The sequence below is a fragment of the Muscardinus avellanarius genome, assembly GCF_963383645.1.
Source record: "Muscardinus avellanarius genome assembly, chromosome: 15".
Taxonomy (NCBI): Eukaryota; Metazoa; Chordata; class Mammalia; order Rodentia; family Gliridae; genus Muscardinus; species Muscardinus avellanarius.
In genome coordinates this window covers 58273711-58299506 of record NC_137801.1, presented here as the reverse complement: position 1 = coordinate 58299506, position 25796 = coordinate 58273711, and the positions used below count along the sequence as shown (strand labels likewise).

Sequence of the window (25796 nt, the reverse complement as noted above, 5' to 3'; positions counted from 1 at the left end):
ATTATATAGACCAGTATCTCTCATAAAAAAGGAACAAAAATATCCTCACCAAGATAAATAAACCCAATTTAGTAATAAAGATTGAACATCCATAATCATAGGCTCCAAAATCCAAAACTTTTTGAGTGCCAACATGATGCTATAGGTAGAAGATTCTATATCTGACTTTATGTGGCAAGTTAGTCAAAATGTGGTAGTAGTAAAATTCTTACATAAAATTACCTTCAGGCTATGTGTATTAGATATATATGATACATAAATAAATGAATTTTGTGTTTAACCTTGTGTCTCATCCCCAAGATATCTTAATATGTATATGTAAATATTTTAACATTTTAAAAAATTGGAAACAATTCTTACTTTAAGTGCTTTGAATGAGGCATATTCAACCTGTGTATAAAATAAAGTCAAAGAAATTTACCGTATTAATAGCCAAAAGAAAAAAAATCAGGCAACTGTATTAACTAGTGCATTAAGAATATTTGACAAAATTTAATACCCAGACATGGTTTTAAAAGAAACTCAGAGAACTAGGAATAGAAAGGAAATTCTTCAACCTTTACAGAAGAACTACCAAAACAAAGTACAACTAATATCATACTTGAGAAAGAAAAACTGAATGTTTCCCTGCTAAGATTGGAAACATGATAAAGATGTCCATTTTCACCACATTTATTGAACATTGTACTAAAAGTCTTAGCCAGTACAACAAGGGGGGGGGGAGATTTAAAAAAAATAAACAAGACTTCTGGGAAGGTGGCAACCAAGGGAAGCAGCATATACCAGTCCTTCTGACACCCGATCTCCATTGCCTTAAAAACAGCATTCTTACAAAAGCCAGAAAACACCATAACTATAAAAAGGACTCCATAAGTAAAAGGAAAAAGGAAAAAAAGTGATCAGAGAGCAGAAAAGAAACTTGCCTGCCTCGCAGCCACAAGCACCACAAAAGCACCATCTTGCCTCACTGCACCCAACTCCAGAGATGAACAGGAAAACATCCGAGGACTTGAAATAAGCAACTGCAGGTCATCATCACCGAAATTGTAAGCCATCAGTTCCTCCTGTGCAAACACTGGCTACAACTTGCAACCGTGGTGGCTGAGCTCACCATGCCCTCCAGAGATCCAGACAGCACTCAACAACACCATAAGTGAACCCACCATCACCGTGGGAGAAAGCCCAGCACCACGCCCCCAGGGACTCGTGCAGCCACAATAAACTCCCTGTGTCTGAGACTTTGCTGTTCAACCTGGCGAAGGTGGGGGTGCAGCCTGCTGTTGGAAAAAACAGAAGTGCAGAGAATTTGCCCTAAAAACAGGAACAAGACAAGGATGTCCATTATCACCACTTCTTTTCAATACAGTACTTGAGACAGTAGCCAGAGCAATAAGTCAAGAAAAGGAAATCAAAGAAGTACAAATAGGAAAAGAAGAATTCAAATTTTCACTATTTGCAGATAACATGATACTATACTAGAAGACCCAACAAACTCAACCAAAATCAGCAAAGTGTCTGGTACGAAATCAATCTTTAAAAACGAAGCTTTTCTGTATATCAACCATAAATCCACTGAGAAAGAAATCCAGAAAACACTTCCACTCAGGATATCCTGCAGAAAATTAAAATATTTAAGAATGAACTTAACCAAGGAGGTAAAAGACCTCTACAAAGAAAATTATAAAACATTACAAAAAGAAATCAAAGAAGACCTTAGAAGATGGAGAGATTTTCCATGTTCATGGATAAGTAGAATAAATATAAAAATGGTCATACTTCCAAAAGTGATCTACAGATTCAATGCAATACCTGTTAAATTACCAAGATCATTCCTTACAGATATAGAAAAATCAGTCTTTAAATTCATTTGGAACAACAAAAAACCCCAGAATATCCAAAGAATTTCTCAGCAACAAAAACCATGCAGGAAGAATCACAATACCTGACTTTAAACTGTACTACAAAGCCATAGTAATAAAAATAGCATGGTATTAGCACAAAATCAGATACATAGACCAATGGAGCAGAATAGAAGGCTCAGAAACAAATCTGCACACTTACAGCCAATTGATTTTTGACAAAGGGGTCAAAAAAAAAAAAACTGGGAAAAAAGCCTGTTCAACAAATGGTGATGGCAAAACTGGTAAACCATATGCAGAAAAATAGAAATAAACTCCACTTTTTTTTGGGGGGTGCAGCAGGTCTGGGGATGGAACCTAGGGGCATCTGACCTCTGAGCTACACCCCCTGCCCTATTTTTTTATTATTTATTTTGAAACCAGGTCTCACTGAGTTGGAAAGGGCCTCACTAAGTAGCTGAGGCTGTCCACTTTCTCACCCTGCACAAGAGTCAATTCAAGATGGATCAAGACTTGGAAATCAGACCAGAGGCCTTAATGCTCCTTGAAGAAGGCATTGGTCCAACACTGCAATACATAAGCACAGATAAAAACTTTCTCAACAAGACCCCAAAGGCACAAGAAACTAAAAGTTGTATCAGTGCATGGAGTGTATTAAACTGAAGAGCTTTTGTAAAGCAAAGGAAACTGTCAAGAACCTCAATAGAGAGTCAAAAGAATGGGAACTTTTTTACCACCTATTCCTTCAACAGAGGACTAAAATCCAGAATATACAGAAAACTCAAGAAACTCATGGAAAACAAAACAAATAACCCAATCAAAAAATTGGTGAGTGAACTAAATAGACATTTCACAAAAGAAGAAATTCAAATGGCCAATAAATGCATAAAAATGCTCAACATCATTAGCAATCAGAGAGATACAAATAAAAACTACCATGAGATTTCACCTAACTCCAACTAGAATGGCAATCATTCAAAAAACAGGAAACAAATAACTAAACTAATACTTCTTTTTTAAAAAAATTATTTTTAAACTGGTACTTCTATGTGAGGAATACTGTTGAACCATATAGAGTATTTTAACTATTGATTCACTTACCAACTTTGATGAGTATCAACGGCCTTGTACTGAGTGGCAGAAGCTGGCCACAAAAGTTTATACTGTATCGTTATTCCAGTTATGTAACAGTCTTAAAGTCAAAACTGTAGTCCTGGAGAAAAGATCAGTGGTTAGCAAGGCTTATGGATAGGAGAAGGCCTGACTATAAAGTAGGAGGGAGTTTTGTTATGTTTGGCATCTTGAAACTGTTCCATATTCTGATTGTAGTAGTAATACCATGAAACTGTATCTATTAAAATTAACAACTCTATAACTTTATAAAGTCAATATGTGAAAGATGATGACCAAAAAAATCTAGTAAGGCAGAATTATCTCTGCTTTATTTTTAAAAACGTGTAGTAATGAGTAGAATGAACTCTAAATATTTAGATTATGTTAGTACTCTTTTACTGTTTATTTTTTACACTATTAGTGGATTGTTTCTATTATTATTTTATTATTATTATTATTATTATTATTATTATTATTATTATTACTATTTGCAGTACCTAAGATGGAATCCAGGGGCATTGTACCTTTGAGCTACACTCCCAGCCCTATTTTTTAGTCTTTTTATTTTTGAAACAGGGTCTCATTGATAGTGGATTGTTTCTAAAATTAGGAAGATAAATTTTAATATAAAACTTTATCATTCATTTAAATTTTATAATATCTAGGAGTTCAGCATATCACATTTTGTTTCATGATTCTTTCTTTTAAAAGTTGTATATGTAAAATATATTATTTGTATGTTGAAGTTGAAGTGCTCTGCAAAATATTTAATAGTGAAATCGTTAAAAGTGGCTTTCCATGTTTTTAAAATAATGGTATTAAAATTTTATTGTTAGCCAAGTGTGGTAGCTATAATGCTAATACTTGGTAGACAGGAGAATCACAGGTTCAAGGCTAGCCTCAGCAATTTAGGAAGACCCTCTTTCAGGTATTTTTTGGGGGAGTACTGAAGATTGAACCCAGGGACATATTACCTCTGAGCTACATCCCCAGCCGATTTTATTATTTATTTTGAAACAGGGTCTCACTAAGTTGCAGAGGGCCTCACTAAGTAGCTGAGGCTGGCCACGAACCCAGATTCTCCTGTTTCAGCCTACCAGGTACTGGCATTACAAGCGTGTGCCACCATTCCCAGCCTAAAATAAAAAATTCTTAAAAAGACTATGGGTATAATACAATCAATCTCATATATATGCATACATGTATATACACATACAAATATATATATTTATATGGTTTAATCAATATATGTTGATTAAATATTTCAAGAAAAAAATTTTAATTATGTTCTAAAAACTCAGAGATTTGAAATAGCTAATACTTTGCTTATACTAAGCTTTGGCATGTATTCCTACCAAATAATGCAACCCCTCTCCCCCAGGGAATACTGTACTGATATGAGCAGGTGGTAGTAGCCTTGGATACAACTGTGGTAGTGCTTAATAAAATAAGGGGTCAGTGTAAGTACCTAAGGGCTATTGAGAAATTTTCTCTGAAAAGGGGGAGGTAAGCCAATAAGTTTGGGATCTATGCTTAGAGTATCGAGTTATAGCCACAACATATCTAACCTTAAATTTTTCTTTCTTAATCTTTCTTTCAATTCAAAAATTCATACGACAGTCAAGTAATTGACAGAAGAAAGGAACCTGAAAAAGACATCTGTGCTGGATCTTTGAAGACTAATACCTCTAATGCAGAAGGTAACAGTATTCAAGGTACCCAAAGTGTTTATAACAAAGTGTAACAAAAAGTAATAATTTATAAGACATTTCAGTAAATGAATGTGAAAACCTTGCTAATTTGTAATTGGTATAAAACTGCTCTTGGTTGATGTAACATAAAGTGCCAAGTAACCTAATTATAGCTAAGACTAAATTTAATAAGCATACAAATAAATACAGATATATTTAATAGGGATCTTGTTAAAAGCTGATTCTGATTTAGTCTATTTTGAGTGGGGCCCATAATTCTCCATGTCTAATAAGCTTTCAGGTGATACATGATACATGTGCTGCTAGCCTGGAGACTATAACTTGAGCAGATAGGCTCGAAGGGTCACTGAGAAAAATGACATGAATTTTTCCCAGCTTAGTAGAAAATAAAAATGTATTTAGTTAAATACTATAACTCAAAGCATCCATGTAATATACCCCTTAAAACTGGTCCCCCAAAAGCATAAATAAGTAGAAATTCAGCCTACAGAATAAACTGCATGAGCAATTGCAGAGATAGAAAATTATATATAGATAACTATGAAGGTACAAAAATATTTGAGTGTTTTCACTACATCTCGTTCTCACTCTCCTCTGAAGATGAAAAAGATCAAAAGATAAAATCTGGTAGTCTTACCTTTCCCTCTAAGAAGGGGCCTATTCTGCTAAACTATCTTATCTTAGTCTATTTACTGATGCTATAACAAAATACCTGACAATAGGTCATTTATAAAGGAAAGAAGTTTATTTAGCGCCCACTTCTGGAGGACAAAAGTCTGAGATCTGGCAGCTGCATCAGGGAGAGTCTCTTGCTTCCAGGGGCAGCCTCAGTTCTTAACAACCTGCATTCTTGTTAATTAATCCAGTCCCCCCAGAATGACATGAATCCATCTACATCGTTTCTGATGTAGAAGTGCCGACATCACTTCTTAAAGGTCCTACCATCTCTTGAGGAACATTTTTCAATGAGATTTGGAAGAGACAAACCACATTCAAATCACAGCACCTATCTGAGACTTTAAAAAGCAAAATTTGAAAGAAAGAGAAATACAGAAAAGGACAACAGAGATGAGTAAAGAGGCTTTATGTGGACTTTTTCTTCTGGAGACTTTGGAGAGAAAATGCATGAAACCAACTTCAGTATCTAGGAGAAATGAATTGAACAAAAAATGATTTTTTAAAGAGTGTCACATAGCCGGGCGTGGTGGCGCACACTGGTAATCCCCGCGCTTGGGAGGCTGAGACAGAGGATCGCACAGGTTCAAAGCCAGCCTCAGCTACTCAGTGAGGCTCTCAGCAACTTAGTGAGACCCTGTTTCCAAATAAAGTATAAAATAGGTCTGGGAGTATAGCCCGGAGGTAGAAAAGCCCCTGGGTACCACCCCCAGTACCACCAAAAATTTAAAAAAAGAAGTGTTACATATGAAATAGGAGAATTACAGGTTCAAAGCCAGCAGCAACATAATGAGGCTCTCAGCAACTCTATTATGGAGACCCTATTTCAATATAAAATAAGAATGAGGTGTGTGACATAAATGCTAGCCACTGAGCAACTACTAATATTTTTTTCTTAAACTGAGGTCTACCAGTATGCCAGAAACCATATATTAATCTAGTACCAATTCTGTCCTAAAATATTGTCATTTTAAGTTATCTTATCATATGAAATAAAAATTTCAAAAGAATGATTCTCATGCAGGATAGGCAAGTAAATGAACAATTAAAGCAATATTTTGGCATTAATGATTTAAAAATACATGATTCTAGCTGGGTGTGGTGGCACACACCTATAATCCTAGTACTTGGGAGGCTGTGACAGGGAGAGACTGGTCTCACAGGTTTGAGACCAGTCTTAGTAACTTAATACGACCCTGTCTAAAAATAAAAAATAAAGAGCCTGGAATAGTGGTATATGCTTATATTTCCAGTACTTGGGAGGCTGAGACAGGAGGATCTCAGGTTTGAACCCAGTCTCAGCAGCTTAGTGAGGCTCTCCGCAATTTAGTGAGACCCTGTTTCCAAATAAAATATAAAAATAGGTCTAGGGGTATAACCTGGAGGTAGAAGGCCCCTGGGTTCCATCCCCAGTACAAACACAAACAAATACACACACACACAACACACACACACACACACACACACACACACACACACAATCTCAGTAGAAAAAAATGTATTTTCCCTCTTAAATTTATTTTCTCTTAATTTTTGAAGAAAATATAGAGTTCACAGTATTTAACAAGGCTAGAGGGAAAGTTGAAATTAGAAGTTAGTTATGACTACAAGTAAAATCAGAATGACTTTTAATGGTTCTATAAATCTTTTGTTTTATTCTAAAAAGAGAAAATATTTGAAAACCTGAATGATTTCAAAATTACTTTTAGTTGCTAGCTTGTATCATTTTTATAGTGACTAGAATAAATCATAGCTTTTTTTTTTTTTTTTTTTTTTTGGTGGTGGTACTGGGGGTGGAACCCAGGGGCTTTTCTGTCTCCGGGCTATACTCCCAGACTTATTTTTATACTTTATTTGGAAACAGGGTCTCACTAAATTGCTGAGAGCCTCACTAAGTAGCTGAGGCTGGCTTCAAACTTGTGCGATCCTCCTGTCTCAGCCTCCCAAGCGCTGGGAATTACAAGTGTGCGCCACCACGCCCGGCAGATAACAGCTTTCAATGTTCCAAAAGGCTGATGATGCTGTTATAAAGAGAGGGTAGCAGAGGGTAAGGATTGAAATATAAATTATAGGCCAGATTATGAACAGGCCACGATGTAAGGCTACAGAGTTTATATTTATTTCAGTAGGTAATATGACTTTGAAAGTTGTGAAACAGGCAAGTGAAAACATTAAAAGCATACAAGTATTAATCTGATGGCCTCATCCAAATTGATTGAAATTAGAAATGAGAGAGGAAATAACAGATGGCAAACATTATATTTATTTATTCATTTATTTACTTATTAAATATTTATTAAAGTAATAACGCTGGGCATGGTGGCACACCTATAATCCCAGTACTTGGGAGGCTGAAATAGAGGATCACAGGTTCAAGGCCAGACTCAGCAACTTAGCGACACCATATTTCAGAAATAAATAGGGCTAGGAGTTTAGCTCAGGGGTGGAACACCTCTGGGTTTAAAACTCAGCACCATAAATAATAAGCAAAGTAACAAAAAGTTATAAAAAAAAAACTTAGGCAAAAATATTGATAATGGGAACAGAAAAAAATAAATTTGAGACATTATGATTTAAAATTTTAATGTCATATTAGATTCCTTTAGCAATTCAACAAATATTTGAGTGCCTATTATATGCCATAAACTATGTTAGGCAGGAGAAACAGAAGTGGAAAACATCATCCCTGCCAACAAGGTGTAAATTGTAAACAACTGGGGAGTAAACAGTAAAACGCCTCAACTTTGTGGTACTGAGAATTGAACCAGAGACATTCTATCTCTTGGTCATATGACCAACTTTTTTTTTTTTTGAAACATGGTTTTAAAAGGTTGCTAAGAGTCTTGTATGTTGCTGAGTCTGTTCTCAAACCTGCCATCCTCCTGTTTCAGCCTCCAAAGTACTGATGCTTTGATGCAGTCCCCAAACTGCCTGAAAAAGACATTAAACTATTTAGACCATTTGTAATCTGCCCACAGCATCTCTATCTGATCATATTTTACGCTATTTCATCATTTTAAAACTATTTTTGGTGCCGGGCATGGTGGTGCACACTTGTAATCCCCACACTTGGGAGGCTGAGACAAGAGGATCGCACAGGTTCGAAGCCAGCCTTAGCTGGCTTAAGAGACCCAGTTTCCAAATAAAAAATATAAAAATAGGTCTGGGAGTGTAGCCCAAAAGTTGCCGGGCGTGGTGGCACACGCTTGTAAATCCCCCCGCTTGGGAGGCAGAGACAGGAGGATTGTGCAGGTTCGAAGCCAGCCGCGCGCGCTGGCTTAGGAGACCCAGTTTCCAAATAAAAATGTAAAAATAGGTCTGGGAGTGTAGCCCGGAGGTAGAAGGGCTTCCAGGAACCCAGTACCCACACACACACAAAAAAAAGGAGGAAGGCCCCTAGGTTCCATCCCTAGTACCACAAAAAAAAAACCCACCTATTTTTACTTATTTGTCACTCAAAACCTATTAATAGCCATGTTAGTAATACTACTAACTCATTTACTTCATTCTTTTGACAATATCACTCTGTTTTTGTTTTTGCTTTTGCTTTTGTGGTACTGGGGTAGAACCCAGGGGCTTTTTCTACCTCTGGGCTATACTCCCAGACCTATTTTTTATATTTTATTTGGAAACAGGGTCTCACTAAGTTGCTGAGAGCCTCACTAAGTAGCTGAGGCTGGCTTTGAACTTGTGTGATCCTCCTGTCTCAGCCCCCCAAGTGCGGGATTACAAGCATGCGCCACCACGTCCGGCGACAATATTCACTTTGAAACTGATAAATTCCTACTGACTTATTCTAGGGTCATTTGCCAGATTTTCTCTATATCACTTCTGATAGAATTTGACATTTTTTACTGTTCCTTCACTGAAATAGTCCATCTTTATGTTCTTTGTACCTACTAAATTCTCTTTTGCCCTATTTAAATAATGATAGACTTAATAACCATTTTTCAAGTAGTATACAGATAAGTTAAAAGGAATTCCTAAGTCATCTATTCTAATATAAGCGGCAAGATAACATATCAGGCCCTGTTTTTCTGCCCTACTATATGTGAATTGCAACACACTTAAGTCCCAAAGGATAAAAGCAGTAGGAACAAATAAATAGATGTGGATGGTAGAATCTCCAAAAGAAAGTGAACCAACAGGAGGGGTGGTTGTGCATGACCATGTGCACACACATATAGGGAGAGACAGAGATTGGTTATAAGGAATTAAGTCTAACAATTAGGAAAGCTAACATGTCTCAAGATCTGCAATTGGTAAACTGCAAACCCAGAAAAGCCAACAGTGTAGTTAGCCAATAGTGTACTGAAGGCCAGCAGGTGTGAGCCCCAGAAAGAACACTATTTCAGTTTGAGTCCAAAAGCAAGAGAAAACCCATGTTCCAGCTCAACGGCAGTAAGGCAAGAAGAGTTCTCTCTTACTCGAAACGGTACAGAGGAAGGACAAACAAGAATTTGCTGGTAACTCTGTCTGTCTGTCTGTCTGTCTCTCCTCTCTCTCCCTCTCACCATGAAAATCTTCAGAGAATACCAGGTGTGGTGGCACACACAGGTTTGAAGCCAGCCGCACTGGCTTTAGAGGCCCTGTTTCCAAATTAAAATATAAAAAAAAATAGGTCTGGGAGTGTAGCCTGGAAGTAGAAGGGTTTCCAGGAATCCCAGTACCACCCCCCCCCCGAAAAAAAAATTCTTCAGAGAGTAATGATTGATATTTTACTGATTTCCAAATCTTACACAAATTTCTTCTTAGCCATCTCTAGCATGGAAACACACACGGAAGAGTATTCTGTGAAACAACATTCTGGCTTAGCCAAGTTTATTTACATAGTATAAAACCATCATAAGGCCAGGCGTGGTGGCACACACTTGAAATCCCCACACTTGGGAGGCGAAGACAGGAGGATTGCACAGGTTCGAAGCCAGCCTCGCTGGTTTAAGAGACCCTGTTTCCAAATAAAAATATATATATAATAGGTCTGGGAGTGTAACCCGGAGACAGAAGGGTTTCCAGGAATCCCAGTACCACCAATAAATAAATAAATAAATAAATAAATAAATAAATAAATAATAAGGGTGATATTTTCTAACATGTAGGAATTATATTCAAATAAGGCATAATAAAGAAGCTATACAAACTGAATTAATACTATATATAGAAAAGCAAAAAAATAAAAAAACCTAACATGTTGACCAAATTGGCTAAATTGAAAATTAAATTAACAATTGATGAGTAAGAATAAATGTAGCTGGGCGCACGCTTGTAATCCCCGCGCTTGGGAGGCGGAGACAGGAGGATCGTGCAGGTTCGAAGCCAGCCGTGCTGGCTTAAGAGACCCTGTTTCCAAATAAAAATTAAAAAAATAGGTCTGGGAGTGTAGCCCGGAGGTAGAAGGGCTTCCAGGAACCCCAGTACCACCAAAAAAAAAAAAAAAAGAAAAGAAAAGAAAGAAAGAATAAATGTAAATTAACCCAAAGATAAAAACAAGTAAAAGAGTAAAAAGACAAGAATTTTTATTATCTCTTCCTTTCTTTCTTTACAGAAATCACACATGAATCAAACCTATTTGTGGGAAAGCCAGTTTTGTTTCATTTTTTAAAATTTCTAATCCAATATGGATTAATATTTTATTTGGTAAAATAAACTAAAAATAAAATTTGTAATTACAAAATGTCTAAAATTTTTATTATACATACATAAAATTATCCTTTGGAACTGCCATAAAATTCCTAATTGTTTTTCTTTAATGTTTTATTATTTTTAACCCAAATAATAAACCATTCACAAACCAGCAATATATGATTTACAGACCAGTTATTGGTCTTCGTGACAAAATCTGAGTAACACTGATCTTAAAGTAACTTCTTACTGAATTACTAAGTTTGAAAAGAAATAATAAGAACTGGATGTGTTTAAACCAGAGATCTAATGGATATGTATTATAATGAATTTCAGGTACTAACGTCACAAATATTTCTATCTAAAGCAAGTATCATAATTAACACTAAAAAGTTAATACCTAATAATTGCTTGGTCAGAAACCTCAAAGAGATTATCCCATAATCGATCATCCATCCTACAAAGCTAATGAGACCAGAATATAACCAGCGAGGCTTCTTTTGGAAAGCAAATCTCATCATATCAATTTTACTTCTGTCACAGCTCACATAGTAAGATACAGACACTCTATATTACTTCAACTTAAAAGACTTTTGATTGCATCCTACACTCTCAAACAAGCTATGAAAATTTTCAATCCTAAATACCTCTCTACCATTATTAGGGGAAAATCTCAATAAGGATGTCAATAGAAAATCAATCGCTGAAGATTTACAAGACCAAAAAATTCTGCTAAGTGCTTTAGATGCTGTGCTAAAGTTAACTGTCCTCCATTTAAAGAATATATGCTAGCTGGGCGTGGTGACGCACACTTGTAATCCCAGCATTCGGGAGGCTGAGACCAGGGGATCACGGTTCACAGACAGCCTCAGCTACTTAGTGAGGCCCTCTGCAACTCAGTGAGACCCCATTTCAAAATAAAGAATAAAAAATAGGGCAGGGGGTGTAGCTCGGAGGTCAAATGCCTCTGGGTTCCATCCCCAGACCCAAAAGGAAAAAAAAAAAAAAAAAAAGAATATATGCTGCTATTTGTTTACATATAAATTTTAAATGACATGGAAAATAATTTTTTAATATTTTTAATAGCTGGGGAAAATAAAAAGAATAATATTCTATAATACACGAAAATTATGTGAAATTTAATTTCAATGTCCATAAATAAAGTTCCTGGCACACATGCTCCTTCTTTCACAAATCACTTATAGCTATTTCCGTGCTACAATGACAGAATTGATTAGTGCTTCACACTGCTACTTGGCACACTGCAAATTGTAGTGACACAGTTATAAATTCAGAGCATTCCAAGTGCCATACAGACTGCCATGCTGCAACAATTCATTTTACTTTAATAACCAATGCTCATCATATCAAAACAAAAGAAGATTGGATGTTGAATGCCACACATGGAGGTGGATACTAGGGAATAAACCAAGGGGCTATCTAACTGTGAGCTACACCCCACCTCTATTTTATATTTTCTTTTTAAACAAGGTCTGGCTAAGGTGCAGAGAGTCTCACTAAGTTGCTGAGGCTGGCTGAGAAACTTTAATACCCCTATCTCAGCCTCCCAAGTACTAGAACCACGCTTTGCTTGAATGTCACACTTTTAAGATACAACGGAAAGGTTTATTTGTTATTGAACTAGAAAGCAAATTATGGTATTTATTGTGCAATGACATCATGACTGTACTCTAAAAAGAATCCTATAATACATCAATATTACTATGACTATATTCTAAAAAGAATCCAATATACATATTACCACACAAGATTCATCATAATATCCCCAGATTACAAGCAAATAATAGTCATAATTAGAAATTTTAATATATAATATCCATCCTAGCAGAATTTCTGTACACACACACACACACACACACACACACACACACACACACTGAACATGATGCTATAAGCAAAATAAGTTTCTCAGTGACTCATTTGTTAGCCAAGCAAGGAGAGCCATTTACTGATGGTAAGTTTAATTAAATCACATTTTATTTGAACAGATGAAGAAATGTGTTCAGAAAAAATAAACTAGTTGAAGACTATTGGCTGTTTAGTGAATATAATCACTTAAAAAGTTGAGGACATCCAGGCATGGTGGTGCACACTTGTATTTTCAGATTTTTTTTGTGTGTGTGTGGTACTGAGGGTGGAACACAGGGGCTTTTCTACCTCCAGGCTACACTCCCAGACCTATTTTAATACTTTATTTGGAAACAGGGTCTCACTAAGTTGCTGAGAGTCTCACTAAGTAGCTGAGGCTGGCTTTGAACTTGTGCTATCCTCCTGTCTCAGCCTCCCAAGTGCTGGAATCACAAGTGTACGCCACCACGCCCAGTTGTAATCCCAGAATTTGAGAGGCTGAGACTGGAGGATCACAGTTCATGGACATCCTCAGCTACTTAGGCCCTTTGCAACTCAGTGAGACCCTGTTTCAAAATAAAGAATAAATTTTTTTTAAGTTGAGGACAAGCCGAGCATGGTGGCATTATGCTTGTAATCCCAGCATTTGGCTGAGACAGGAGGATCATGGTTCATGGAGAGCCCTAGCTACTTAATAGGTCCTTTTGCAACTCAGTGAGACCCTGTTTCCAAAAAAAAAAAAAAAAAAAAAAAGAGTAAAAGAATAAAAAATAGGTCTGGGAGTGTAGCCTGCAGGTAGAAGACCCCTGGGTTTCATCCTCAGTACCACACACACAAAAAGAAACAGCAAAAATACAAAACATACATACACACAAAATCAATGAAAACAAGATCAAGTGTTTTTCCCTGGTCAACAGATATCACAAATACTGCTGAATTGCTGGTTTTCATTTGAGTAGTCAATGGCAAGTTTAAAGTCAGTGAAAATTTAGCCTCAATGAATAGTCTGTGTGGAACAATTATACAACCACAGGTGAGGATTTTTTTTTTTTTTAGGATTTTTTTTTCTAATGATAAAACAGTAAGTACAACCAACCTAAAGCAGAATTTGCTAATATTTTTACAACTGATGATGAAACATATGGAAAAAAAAAGACTTTGCTGGATAAATGTAATAAAGCTTTGAATAGTAGATGCTTAAATCATATGATTATTCACTTTATTTATTACTCATCATTAGGTACTTTACAGAAAATATTTTTAGTCTATTATGGTAACTGAACAGTAGTGTAGATGGTGAGTTTCATTCACTCTGAAGGGTTTAACTGTTGTCGGTTTTGTGAATTTTTCTCAAAATGAGAGGGACACTGAATAATCGGACTTTCCCTATCACAGAGAAGTTAAAAAATTTATTAGTGGCAAAAATTATGATTATTTTTAGCTCAATGCTGAGATTGAAATTTTTCTGAATGAGTAAAAGCACTATTATCAAACTAAATGACTTCCTAAAAAACTTCTGCTGAAAATTTGATGTTTCTTAATCCATTTCAACGTTAATTTAGGTCTGAATCATAAGTAATGTCAAGTTGTACTGTCAGTTAAAACAACAAATGTGATATACACTCATACAAATGTGAAGTAGATATATTTTCACAGCTCAAACTATGTTTCCAGCTGTGGTTTAAAAATGTGAACTGGGTGTGGTAGTGTATGCCTTTAATCACAATTTATAGAAAGACAATTTATAGAGGCAGGATGATGAGTGGAGCCAGGGATTTGGAGGCCAGCCTGAGAAACATCGCAAGACCCAGTTAAAACAGACTGTCCCAGTTTTAGTACCAAATCTTAGGACTCCTACATAGTCCCAGAAAACTGGAACAACTCATCTCCTTAATTCCAGTGTTGTTTTTTTGAATCTGGGGGCAAGTGCAAAAGAATTGTATGCATTTCAAAATATGTCAACTGTTGCCGGGCGTGGTGGCGCACGCTTGTAATCCCCGCGCTTGGGAGGCAGAGACAGGAGGATCGCGCAGGTTCGAAGCCAGCTGCGGCGCTGGCTTAGGAGACCCTGTCTCCAAAATAAAAATGTAAAAATAGGTCTGGGAGTGTATCTCAGAGGTAGAAGGGCTTCCAGGAGCCCCAGAAGCACCAAAAAAAAAAAAATGTCAACTGCAATTGAGCAGTTTCCACCTGATCTTCAACTGGAATTGGTTCATCTGCAGTATAATGACATGCTAAAAGGCATAAAAGAGAATAAGCTAATGGAATTTTATAAAATTATACAGTGCTCACAGACTGATATCAGTATTTGGTTGTACTGCTATTTGGGAGGAATAACATGTTGCCAATAAACTTTAGTAAATGAATAATCTACTTAGGAAGGTACACTCAATAAATTAAGAAAGTGAACAATGTAAGTTAATGTAAACCTAGTGCCAAGTGGATGGTATATGCATGTACTAAATACTGTAAGAGGAGAGAGACATAACTGGGATTTTGTTTGACTTTCACTGGTGCATCACTGTCTCAGATCATAACGTGGCTCATAGTGATGGTAGTGTGCATGCACCCAGCACTTCCTCCACATGCCCTCTCCTCCCTTCCCCATACAGGATATTATCTAAGCCCCTGCGGCATTCTGATTGCTCCCTAGCTTTCACATATGGGAGAAAACATATGACCCTTTACTTTATGTGGCTTAACATCTCACTTAATATGATGGTTTCGAGGTCCATCCATTTTCCTGTAAATCACATTATTTTGTTCTTCATTAATGCTGAGTAGAAATTCACTGTGTGTATATCCCATAATTTTGTAACCCATTTATCTGTTGATGGGCACCTAGGTTGGTTCCATAATTTAGCTATTGTGAATTAATTGTGCTGCTATAAAATAGATATGCATATATTACTATATTTTTTATTCTAGTCCCTTTGGTACCCAGGAGTGGTATAGCAAGAATAACTGGGATTTATAAATACCACCAATTATACCCACTTCCTTGTTTCAAGGTTGAAAATATATAAAATAATTCCTAACATCTATCAATAATAGAAACTTATATTGTGATAATAATGACCCTTCTTTTCTCTCTGCACATCAGTATGCCACACCTCCATTTTAAAAGCATCGTTTTGATACACTAAGCCAGGGTCAACAGGTAGAGTTGGTGTGAGAGGAGACAACTCACTAACCAGTTACAACTTCCTTTACCATTAAGTCAAGACACAGTTCTCCAGGTAACTACCACTACTCGACCAGACTGGCATTTAGATAAAATATGCTTATCATACTAGTAAGATAATATTTCTTAAAGAAACAGGAAGAACAATATAGGTATATAGGTATTATTTTATTTCATTGCAGATATTAGCTATATCATGTGTATATATATGAATAATTAGTACGTTCATACTAGTGGGTTTTTTTTGGTTTTTGTTTTTTTGGTTTTTTTTTTTTTTTTTTTTTTTGCAGTACTGGGGTTGAATCCCAGGGGCATTCTACCTCCGAGCTACAGCTCCAGCCCTATTTTTTATTCTTTATTTTGAAACAGGGTCTCATTGAGTTACAAAGGGCCTCGCTAAGTACTTGAAGCTGTCCATGAACTGCAATCCTCCTATCTCAGCCTCCCAAATGCTGGGATTGCAAACGTCTGCCACCATGCCTGGTTCTTTCATACTATCTTTAAGGTTCAGCTATACTTTTCCTAAAGTTTTCAGTACTTTATTTACGTTATATTTCAAGGATTTCTCTTTTCATGAAAAAATTAAAAAGTTTGGGGTTTTTAAATTAAGGTACTTTATTATACTTTACAAGCATTAATGCTGTGATCTTTTGTTTTAGGAGAACTGAAAGAAGACTGCAAAGGACAGGTAAAATATTGTCTTACTACTCATAAAAAAAAAAAACACAACCAAACTGTATGTGATTATTTTGAACTAAGAAAATGATACTTATTGGTCTACATTAACTGGACTACATTAACTACATTTAAAACTTATTTTTAAAAAAGCACTTAGAATTTCAGCATTTCTAACTTATAATTATTAAGATGATTATTTTAATAAATTAATGCATAATTGGATCTGGGTGTGGTGGTGCATGCCTACCAATCCCAGTACTTGGAGGCTGATTCAGGAGGATCACAGCTGTGAGGCAAGCCTAGCACTTAAGTGAAACCCTGCTTCAAAACCAAACATAAAATAGAGCTGAGGATGTTGCATGAAGATAGAATGCTCCTGGGTTTGATCCCAGTACCATAAGGGGGGATAAAAGCCAAAGTGGGTAATTGAGTATGTACAAATAAAATTATATTGCTTGAATTTGACTCAAATAGTTAAGGAGGGGTAATATAGGGAAGCTATAGATGAGTTAATAGTCAACATAAGTAGAAAATTGATGAAACTAGATGAGTAATAGAGCAGTTCGTGTATTTCATTCTCTCATTGGTATACATTTGAAATTATTCAAATTTTTTAAATTAAAAACAAAATGTTAGCTGGACATGGTAGAACATGCCTGTAACCACAGTACTTGGGAGATTAAAACTGACAGATTACAGTTTTGAAGCCAAACTCACCAGCTTACTAGGCCCTAACAATTTATAAAGATCCTGTCAATCACAAAAAATAAGAAATCAGATGCTTTCCCTAACATGCAAAAGCTAGGGAGAAATTAGTTACAGGAGGAACTCTAGATAAAGAAGGGGATTCTGTAGAGGAGCAAATAAGGTGACCTAAGTGAGGGGATGGGAGGGGGGCAGAGAGAAACTCTCTAAAGTACATGATGTACTTAAATAGACATATCAAAGTCAATCACTAAACCAATCATGGGAAGGAGGGAGGGAGGGAAGGGAGTGGGAATTGTGTAAGGGCTAAATGGGTGATATGTGCATGTATGGCTGCACTATCTGTTTTCCCATTAGGATGTATGACTACAATGCACCAATAAAAAATAAAATAAATAAAATTTAAAAATAAAAAAATAAAAATGGAAAGCTTAAAAAAAAAAAAAGAAAATCTAAACTGACCAAAAGCAATCAAAGAGATTGAAGAGCAATAAAGAGCCTACCATCAAAGAAGAGCCTAGGACCAGATGATTTCCCAAATGAATTTTATAATACCTTTATAGAAGAGTTAATCCTAATACTCCTCAATCTTTTCCATGAAATAGAAAGGAATGCGGCTCTCCCAAATATATTCTACAAAGCCACATCACACTAATACCAAAACCAAATACACACAGCTCAGGAAAACTACAGGCCTATATCATTGATGAATTTAGATGCAAAACTTTTAAACAAAATGCTAGCAATGTGCATTCAAAATGATATCAATAAAATTATATACCATGATCAAGTCAGGTTCATCCCCAAGATGCAAGGTTGGTTCAACATATGAAAAACAATCCATTGTAATTCATGTCATAAACAGAACCAAAGACAAAAATCACATGATCATTTCATTAGATGCTGAAAAGGCATTGGGCAAAACCCAACACCCATGCATGCACTGCAGAGGATTTGGAGTATAAGGAACATACCTCAACATCATTAACACGATATACAATAGGCCCACAGCCAACATTATATTAAAAGGAGGAAAACTGCAAGAGTTCCCCTTTAAGGCAGGAACAAGACAAAGGATGTTCACTATTACCACTCCTTTGTAATATAGTCCTGAGACTTTAGCCAGAGCAGTAAGGCAAGAGGGGGAAATCAAAGAAATACAAATAGGAAAAGAAGAACTAAAACTCTATTTGCAGATGACATGATATTATACTTAGAAGACCCAACAATTCCAACCAAAGGCTTATAGAACTATACAAAATCAATCTTAAAAAATCTTAAGCTTTCCTGTAAAAAGCCAACCATAAATCTACTGAAAACAAAATCCAAAAAACACATCCACTTACAAATTTCCCCCAAAGATAAAATACTTAGGAATAAACCTAACGAAGGAGGTAAAAGATCTCTACAAGGAAAATTATAAAACAATGAAAAAAGAAATCAAAGAAGACCTAGGAGATGGAAGGACTTTCTATGCACTTGGACGGCAGAATGACTGTCGTCAAAATGGCCGTTCTTTCCAAAGTGATCAGATTCAATGCAATGCCCATTGGACGGCAGAATGACTGTCGTCAAAATGGCCGTTCTTTCCAAAGTGATCAGATTCAATGCAATGCCCATTGGACGGCAGAATGACTGTCGTCAAAATGGCCGTTCTTTCCAAAGTGATCAGATTCAATGCAATGCCCATTGGACGGCAGAATGACTGTCGTCAAAATGGCCGTTCTTTCCAAAGTGATCAGATTCAATGCAATGCCCATTGGACGGCAGAATGACTGTCGTCAAAATGGCCGTTCTTTCCAAAGTGATCAGATTCAATGCAATGCCCATTGGACGGCAGAATGACTGTCGTCAAAATGGCCGTTCTTTCCAAAGTGATCAGATTCAATGCAATGCCCATTGGACGGCAGAATGACTGTCGTCAAAATGGCCGTTCTTTCCAAAGTGATCAGATTCAATGCAATGCCCATTGGACGGCAGAATGACTGTCGTCAAAATGGCCGTTCTTTCCAAAGTGATCAGATTCAATGCAATGCCCATTGGACGGCAGAATGACTGTCGTCAAAATGGCCGTTCTTTCCAAAGTGATCAGATTCAATGCAATGCCCATTGGACGGCAGAATGGCTGTCGTCAAAATGGCCGTTCTTTCCAAAGTGATCAGATTCAATGCAATGCCCATTGGACGGCAGAATGACTGTCGTCAAAATGGCCGTTCTTTCCAAAGTGATCAGATTCAATGCAATGCCCATTGGACGGCAGAATGACTGTCGTCAAAATGGCCGTTCTTTCCAAAGTGATCAGATTCAATGCAATGCCCATTGGACGGCAGAATGACTGTCGTCAAAATGGCCGTTCTTTCCAAAGTGATCAGATTCAATGCAATGCCCATTGGACGGCAGAATGACTGTCGTCAAAATGGCCGTTCTTTCCAAAGTGATCAGATTCAATGCAATGCCCATTGGACGGCAGAATGACTGTCGTCAAAATGGCCGTTCTTTCCAAAGTGATCAGATTCAATGCAATACCCATTCAATTACCAAAATTACCAAATTCTCTGCAGCACATGAATGGATATTAGATTTTGCCCAACGTGGTGTATAATTTTGCCCATTCCTCACAGACATGAGAAATCAGTCCTTAAGTTCATTCGAAACAACAAAAAAAACAGAATAGCCAAAGCAGGAGGCATCACAATACCTGACTTCAAACTATACTACAAAGCCACAGTAATAAATGCAGCATGGTACTGGCACAAAAACAAACTCACAGACCAATGGAGCAGAATAGGAAACTAAGAAACAAATCCACACACTTATAGCCAAATGATTTTTACAAAGGGCTCAAAAAGACACATTGGGAAAAAGATAGCCTCTTGAACAAATGAACGTGTTGGCAAAAAAACAGTTAACGATATGCAGAGAAATGGAAGTAAACCTCACTTTCTCACCCTGCACAAGAGTCAACTCAAGATGGATCAAAGAAGTAGAAATTAGAACAGAGCCCTTACAGCTCCTTGAAGAGGGCATAGGTCCAACACGTCAACACACAGGCACAGGTAAAAACTTTCTCAACAAGACTCCAAAGGCACAAGAAATTAAAAGGAAGATCAATACTTGGGATTGCATTAAACTGAAGAGCTTCTGTGCAACAAAGGAAACTATCAAGAACCTCAACAGATAGCCCACAAAATGGAAAAAAAAATTTGCCGGCTACTCCTCCAGTAAAGAGCTAATATCTAGAATATACAGAGAACTCAAAAAAACTCATGGCTAACAAAACAATCCAATCCAAAATGGGCAAATAAACTAAATAGACACTTTAGAAGAAATAGACACATTTGAAAAAATTCAAATGGCCAATAAATGTATGAAAACATGTTCAATATCATTAGCAACCAGAGAGATACAAATCAAAACTACCCTGAGCTTTCACCTAACTTCAATTATAATGGCAATCACTAAAACAACAACAGGAGGCAGAGCCTGGAGGATCACGGGTTCACTACTTAGCAGGCACTTTGCAACTCAGTGAGACCGTTTCAAAAATAAAAGGAATAGCCAGGCATGGTGGTGCACACTTGTAATGCCTGTGCTTGGGAGGCAGAGACAGGAGGATTGTGCAGCCTTGATGGCTTAAGAGACCCTGTTTCCAAATAAAATATAAAATAGGTCTGGGAATGTAGCCTGGAAGTAGAAGGATTCCATCCCCAGGACCACCAAAAAAATAAAAATGTAAAAAAAAATAAAAGGACTAAAAAAAATAGGACTGGAGGTGTAGCTCAGAGGTACAATGCCTCTGGGTTCCATTCCCAGTACTGAACACACACACACACACACACACACACACACACACACACACACACACAACACCCAGGCATGGTGGTGCACCCTTGTAATTCCAGCATTTGGAAGGCTAAGACTGAAGGATTTTGGTTTGCAGGCCAACCTCAGCTTCTTAGTAAGACCCTTTGCAACTCAGTGGGACCCTGTCATAAAATAAAGAATTAAAAAAATAGGGCTGGGGGTGTACCTCAAAGGTAGAATGCTCCTGGATTCCATCCCCAGTACCGCAAACACATTCACACCACATTTCACACACAAACAACAAATGCTGACAGGATGTGGACAATTACATTGCTGGTAGGATTGCAAATTTGTGCAACCACTTTGGAAAACAGTGTGGAGGATCCTCACAAGATTGGGAATGAACCTACCATATGATCCAGCAATACCACTTCTGGGTATCTACCCAAAAGAATGGAAACCAAAATACTAAACTAATGCATGTGTATCTATATTCATAGCCACACAATTCACAATTACCAAACTATGGAACCAGCCAAGATGTCCATCAACAGATGATGGATTACAAAAGTATAGAATTTGTACACAATAGAAAAGTCCCAGAACTGATGTAATTTATGTCTTAATAACTTCCACATGGAGAACTGCTGCCTAATTGTTATCCTTATCTTTAGTATCTTCTCACCACTGCCTCAAACTAGCCTCTATAATGCTGTCTGAGTGCTCTGCCTAATTATCATTACCATGCCTGAAATCCCACAGGATAAAGTCCATGCTCCTTATTATGGTTTATAAGACTCTCCATTGACTTCTCTTGTGCCCTCCTCTCCCGTTTCAACTCCTGCTCTCTACCTCAAAAGTGTGAATCATTTGATTATTATTTCCCTAAAACCAGTTAACACACTATAACACTTCATATACTGTAGGCATCAATAAACATTGAAACAAACTAGATCTATGTATACTTAGTTACCTTCTCAAGAACACTATTTTTCCAACATTTTAATATGAAAAAAGTTAAAATGCAAGAATGTTGTCAGAATGTACGATTAATTTCCATACTCACTACCTGGATTCTATACTTAATGTTTTACAAGAATTGTTTTATCACATACCTATCTAACCTGTCTTTTTAGCAATCCATCTTTTGGGTGCATTTCAAAGTAAACTGTACACATATGTACATTTCACTTTAGCCATGTTAGCATACAGTCTATCCTTTCCTTATATATGAATGAAATGTAAAAATTAAAGTATTCCATCATATGAATGTCTGTACATATATAATATATAGGTTATATAATACCTGTGTTTTTATAGGCTCACTACTTAGCTCTATCAATCCCAAAGACTGCTTATTTACTTATTTATTTTAGTTTTGAAAATTGAACTCAGGGGCCTTCTGCCTCCAAGCTATAACCCAAACCCTTTTTCTTTTTTATTTTCAAACAGGGTCTCAGTAAATAGCTGAGATTGGCCTTAAAACTGCAATCCTTCTGTCTCAGTCTCCCAAATATTAGGATTACAGGCCCAACTCCCAAGTATGCGTGCACGTGTGTGTGTGTGTGTGTGTGTGTGTGTGTGTGTGTGTTTATAGAAATTGAACCCAGAGGCATTCAACCCTGAGCTATATCCCCAACCCTTTCTTAAATTTTTATTTTATTTATTTTTGTTTTTAAATAAATCTCTAGGTTGCTGAGTCTCACTACATTGTTGAGTCTGCCCTCAAACCTGTGATCCTCCTATCTCTGCCTTATGAAGTGCTGGAATTATAGGTGTGCACCACCCCTCCCAGCTTCCAAGGACTTTAAATTTTTTTTTTACTAATTCATTGTACTTATACATCTTAATGGGATACAAGATGGAAGAGACATACATGCACACATCACCCAATTAGCCCTTACCCAATTCCCACCCCATTCCTTCCCCCTCCCGTTTTCTCACATTTGGCTAGTGTTTGACTTTGGTATGTTTGTTAAAGTACATCATATATGCATTAGAGAATCCCCCCCATACCTTCAGTTAGTTCACCTTATTTGCTCCTCTATAGAATCTCCTTCTTCTTCTATAGTTCCTCCTATGACCCATTTCTCTCTAGCTTTTGCATATTAGACCATCCGATTTCTTATTTTTTGTGACTTACTAATCTCACTTAGCATAATGTTTTCCAGTTCCATTCATTTCCCTGTAGATGGCTGAGTAAAATTCCATTGTGTATCTATCCCGTACTTTTGTAATCCACTTCATCTGTTGATGGGCATCTTGGCTGGTTGCATACTTTGACAATTCTGAATTGTGCAGCTATGAACATAGATACACATGCATTAGTTTGGTAGTTTGGTTTCCATTCTTTTAGGTAGATACCCAGAAATGGTATTGCTGGATCATATGATAAGTTCATTCTCATTCATATGAGGGTCCTCCATACTGTTTTCCAAAGTGGTTGCACTAATTTGCAATCCCATCAACAATGTATTAGAGTTCCTACTTCTCCACATCCTCACCAGCATTTGTTGCTGTTTGTGTTTTGAATAATTGCCATTCTAGTTGGAGTTAGGTGAAATCTCAGGGTAGTTTTGATTTGCATCTCTTTGATTGCTAATGATGTTGAACCTTTTTCATGCATGTACTGGCCATTTGAATTTCTTCCTTTGTAAAGTGTCTATTTAGTTCACTTGCCCATTTTTTATGGGTTATTTGTTTTCTTAGTGCTGAGTTTCTTGAGTTCTCTGTATATTCTAGATATTAGTCCTCTATTGTAGGAGTAGTTTGCAAAATCTTCTGCCATTCTGTTGGCTCTCGGTTGAGGGTCTTGATAGTTTCCTTTGGTGTACAGAAGATCTTCAGTTTAATGCAGTCCCACATATTGATTTGCCTTTTAGTTTCTTTTGCCTTTGGGGTCTTACTGAGAAAGTTTTAATCTGTGCCTATGTGTCACAGTGTTGGACCCATGCCTTCTTCAAAGAGCCTCAAGGTCTGTGGTCTAATTTCCAAGTCTTGATCCATCTTTAATTGGCTATTGTTTAGGGTGAGAATGTGGGATTTATTTTCATTTTTCTGCATATGGTTAACCAGTTTTGCCAACACCATTTGTTGAACAGGCTATATTTTTTCCAGTGTATGTTTTTGGCCCCTTTGTCAAACGTCAATTGGCTCTAAGTGCGTGGATTTGTTTCTGAGTCTTCTATTCTGTTCTCTATTGGTCTATGGATCTGTTTTTGTGATAGTACTATGCTGTTTTTATTACTATGGCTTTGTAGTATAGTTTAAAGTCAGGTATTATAATTCCTCCTGCATGGTTTTTGTTGCTGAGAACTACTTTAGCTGTTCTGGGCTTTTGTTGTTACAAATGAATTTAAAGACAGATTTTTCTGTCTGTGAGGAATGATCATGGTAACTTAATGGGTATTGCATTGAGTCTGTAGATCACTTTTGGAAGTATGGCCTTTTTGGTGATATTTATTATGCTTATCCATGAACATGGAAGATCTTTCCATCTTTTAAGGTCTTCTCCAATTTCTTTTTTCAATGTTTTATCATTTTCTTTGTAGAGGTCATTTACCTCCTTGATTAAGTTCATTCCTAACTATTTTATTTTTGTGTGTGTGGTAAATCCTGAGTGGAAGTATTTTCTGGATTTATTTTTCAGTGGATTTATGGTTGGTATACAGAAAAGCTTCTGATTTTTTAAGATTAATTTTGTATCTAGACACTTTGCTGAATTAGTTCTATAAGCCTTTTGGTTGAGTTTGTTGGGTCTTCTAAGTATATCATGTCATCTTCAAATATTGAAATTTTGAGTTTTTCTTTTCCTATTTGTACTCCTTTGATTTTCTTTTCTTGCCTTATTGCTCTGGCTAGAGTCTCAAGTACTATATTGAAGAGAAATGATGATAATGGATCCTTGTCTTGTTCCTATTTTTAGGGGAAATTATTGAAGTTTTCCCCCATTTAATATGTTGGCTGTGGGCCTACTGCAAATTGCCTTTATGATGTTGAGGTACTTTCCTTTTATTCTGATTCTCTGCAGTGCTTTTAGCATAAATGGATGTTTGAGTTTGTCAAATGCTTTTTCAACATCTACTGAAATGATCATGTGATTTTTTTGTCTTTGGTTCTGTTTATGTGATTTTTTATGTTGAACTAGCCTTGCATCTCTGGGATAACACCCTACCTGGTCATGGTGTATGATTTTCTTGATGTGTTTTTGAATGCATGTTGTTAGTATTTTGTTTAGCAGTTTTGTATCTAAGTTCATCAATAACATAGGCCTATAGTTTTCTCTCCTTGAGCTATCTTTATTTATTTTTGGTATTAATTATTCATATTAGTTTGTGAAAACAGAAAACAAATTTTTCTTTGACAGTTTTTCCCTGTAATAAGATAATTTCACAGTTGTTTAATTCCTAAATGCTTTTTTATTTTGGTAACACTGGGGATTGAACCCAGGGACTCAGGCATGCTAGGCAGGTGCTCTAACAATGAGCCATATCCCCAACCATTTAAAAAATTTTATTTTGATACAGGTCTTGCTAAATTTCCCAGGCTGGCCTTGAACTTGCAATCCTCCTGCCT

At 36.6% G+C, this 25796-nt stretch overlaps 1 protein-coding gene across 1 annotated transcript in view; it reads left to right on the top strand.

Moving 5' to 3' along the window:
- WDPCP (WD repeat containing planar cell polarity effector) overlaps positions 1–25796 on the top strand; it is a gene marked incomplete at its 3' end in the record, with an annotated part of 308777 nt that overhangs the window by 259511 nt on the left and 23470 nt on the right. Inside the window, exons 15-16 of the mRNA XM_080711300.1 lie at positions 4593–4672; positions 16694–16722. Of these exons, the coding sequence (XP_080567426.1) occupies positions 4593–4672; positions 16694–16722 (109 nt within the window). The remainder of the gene's footprint in view (positions 1–4592; positions 4673–16693; positions 16723–25796) is intronic.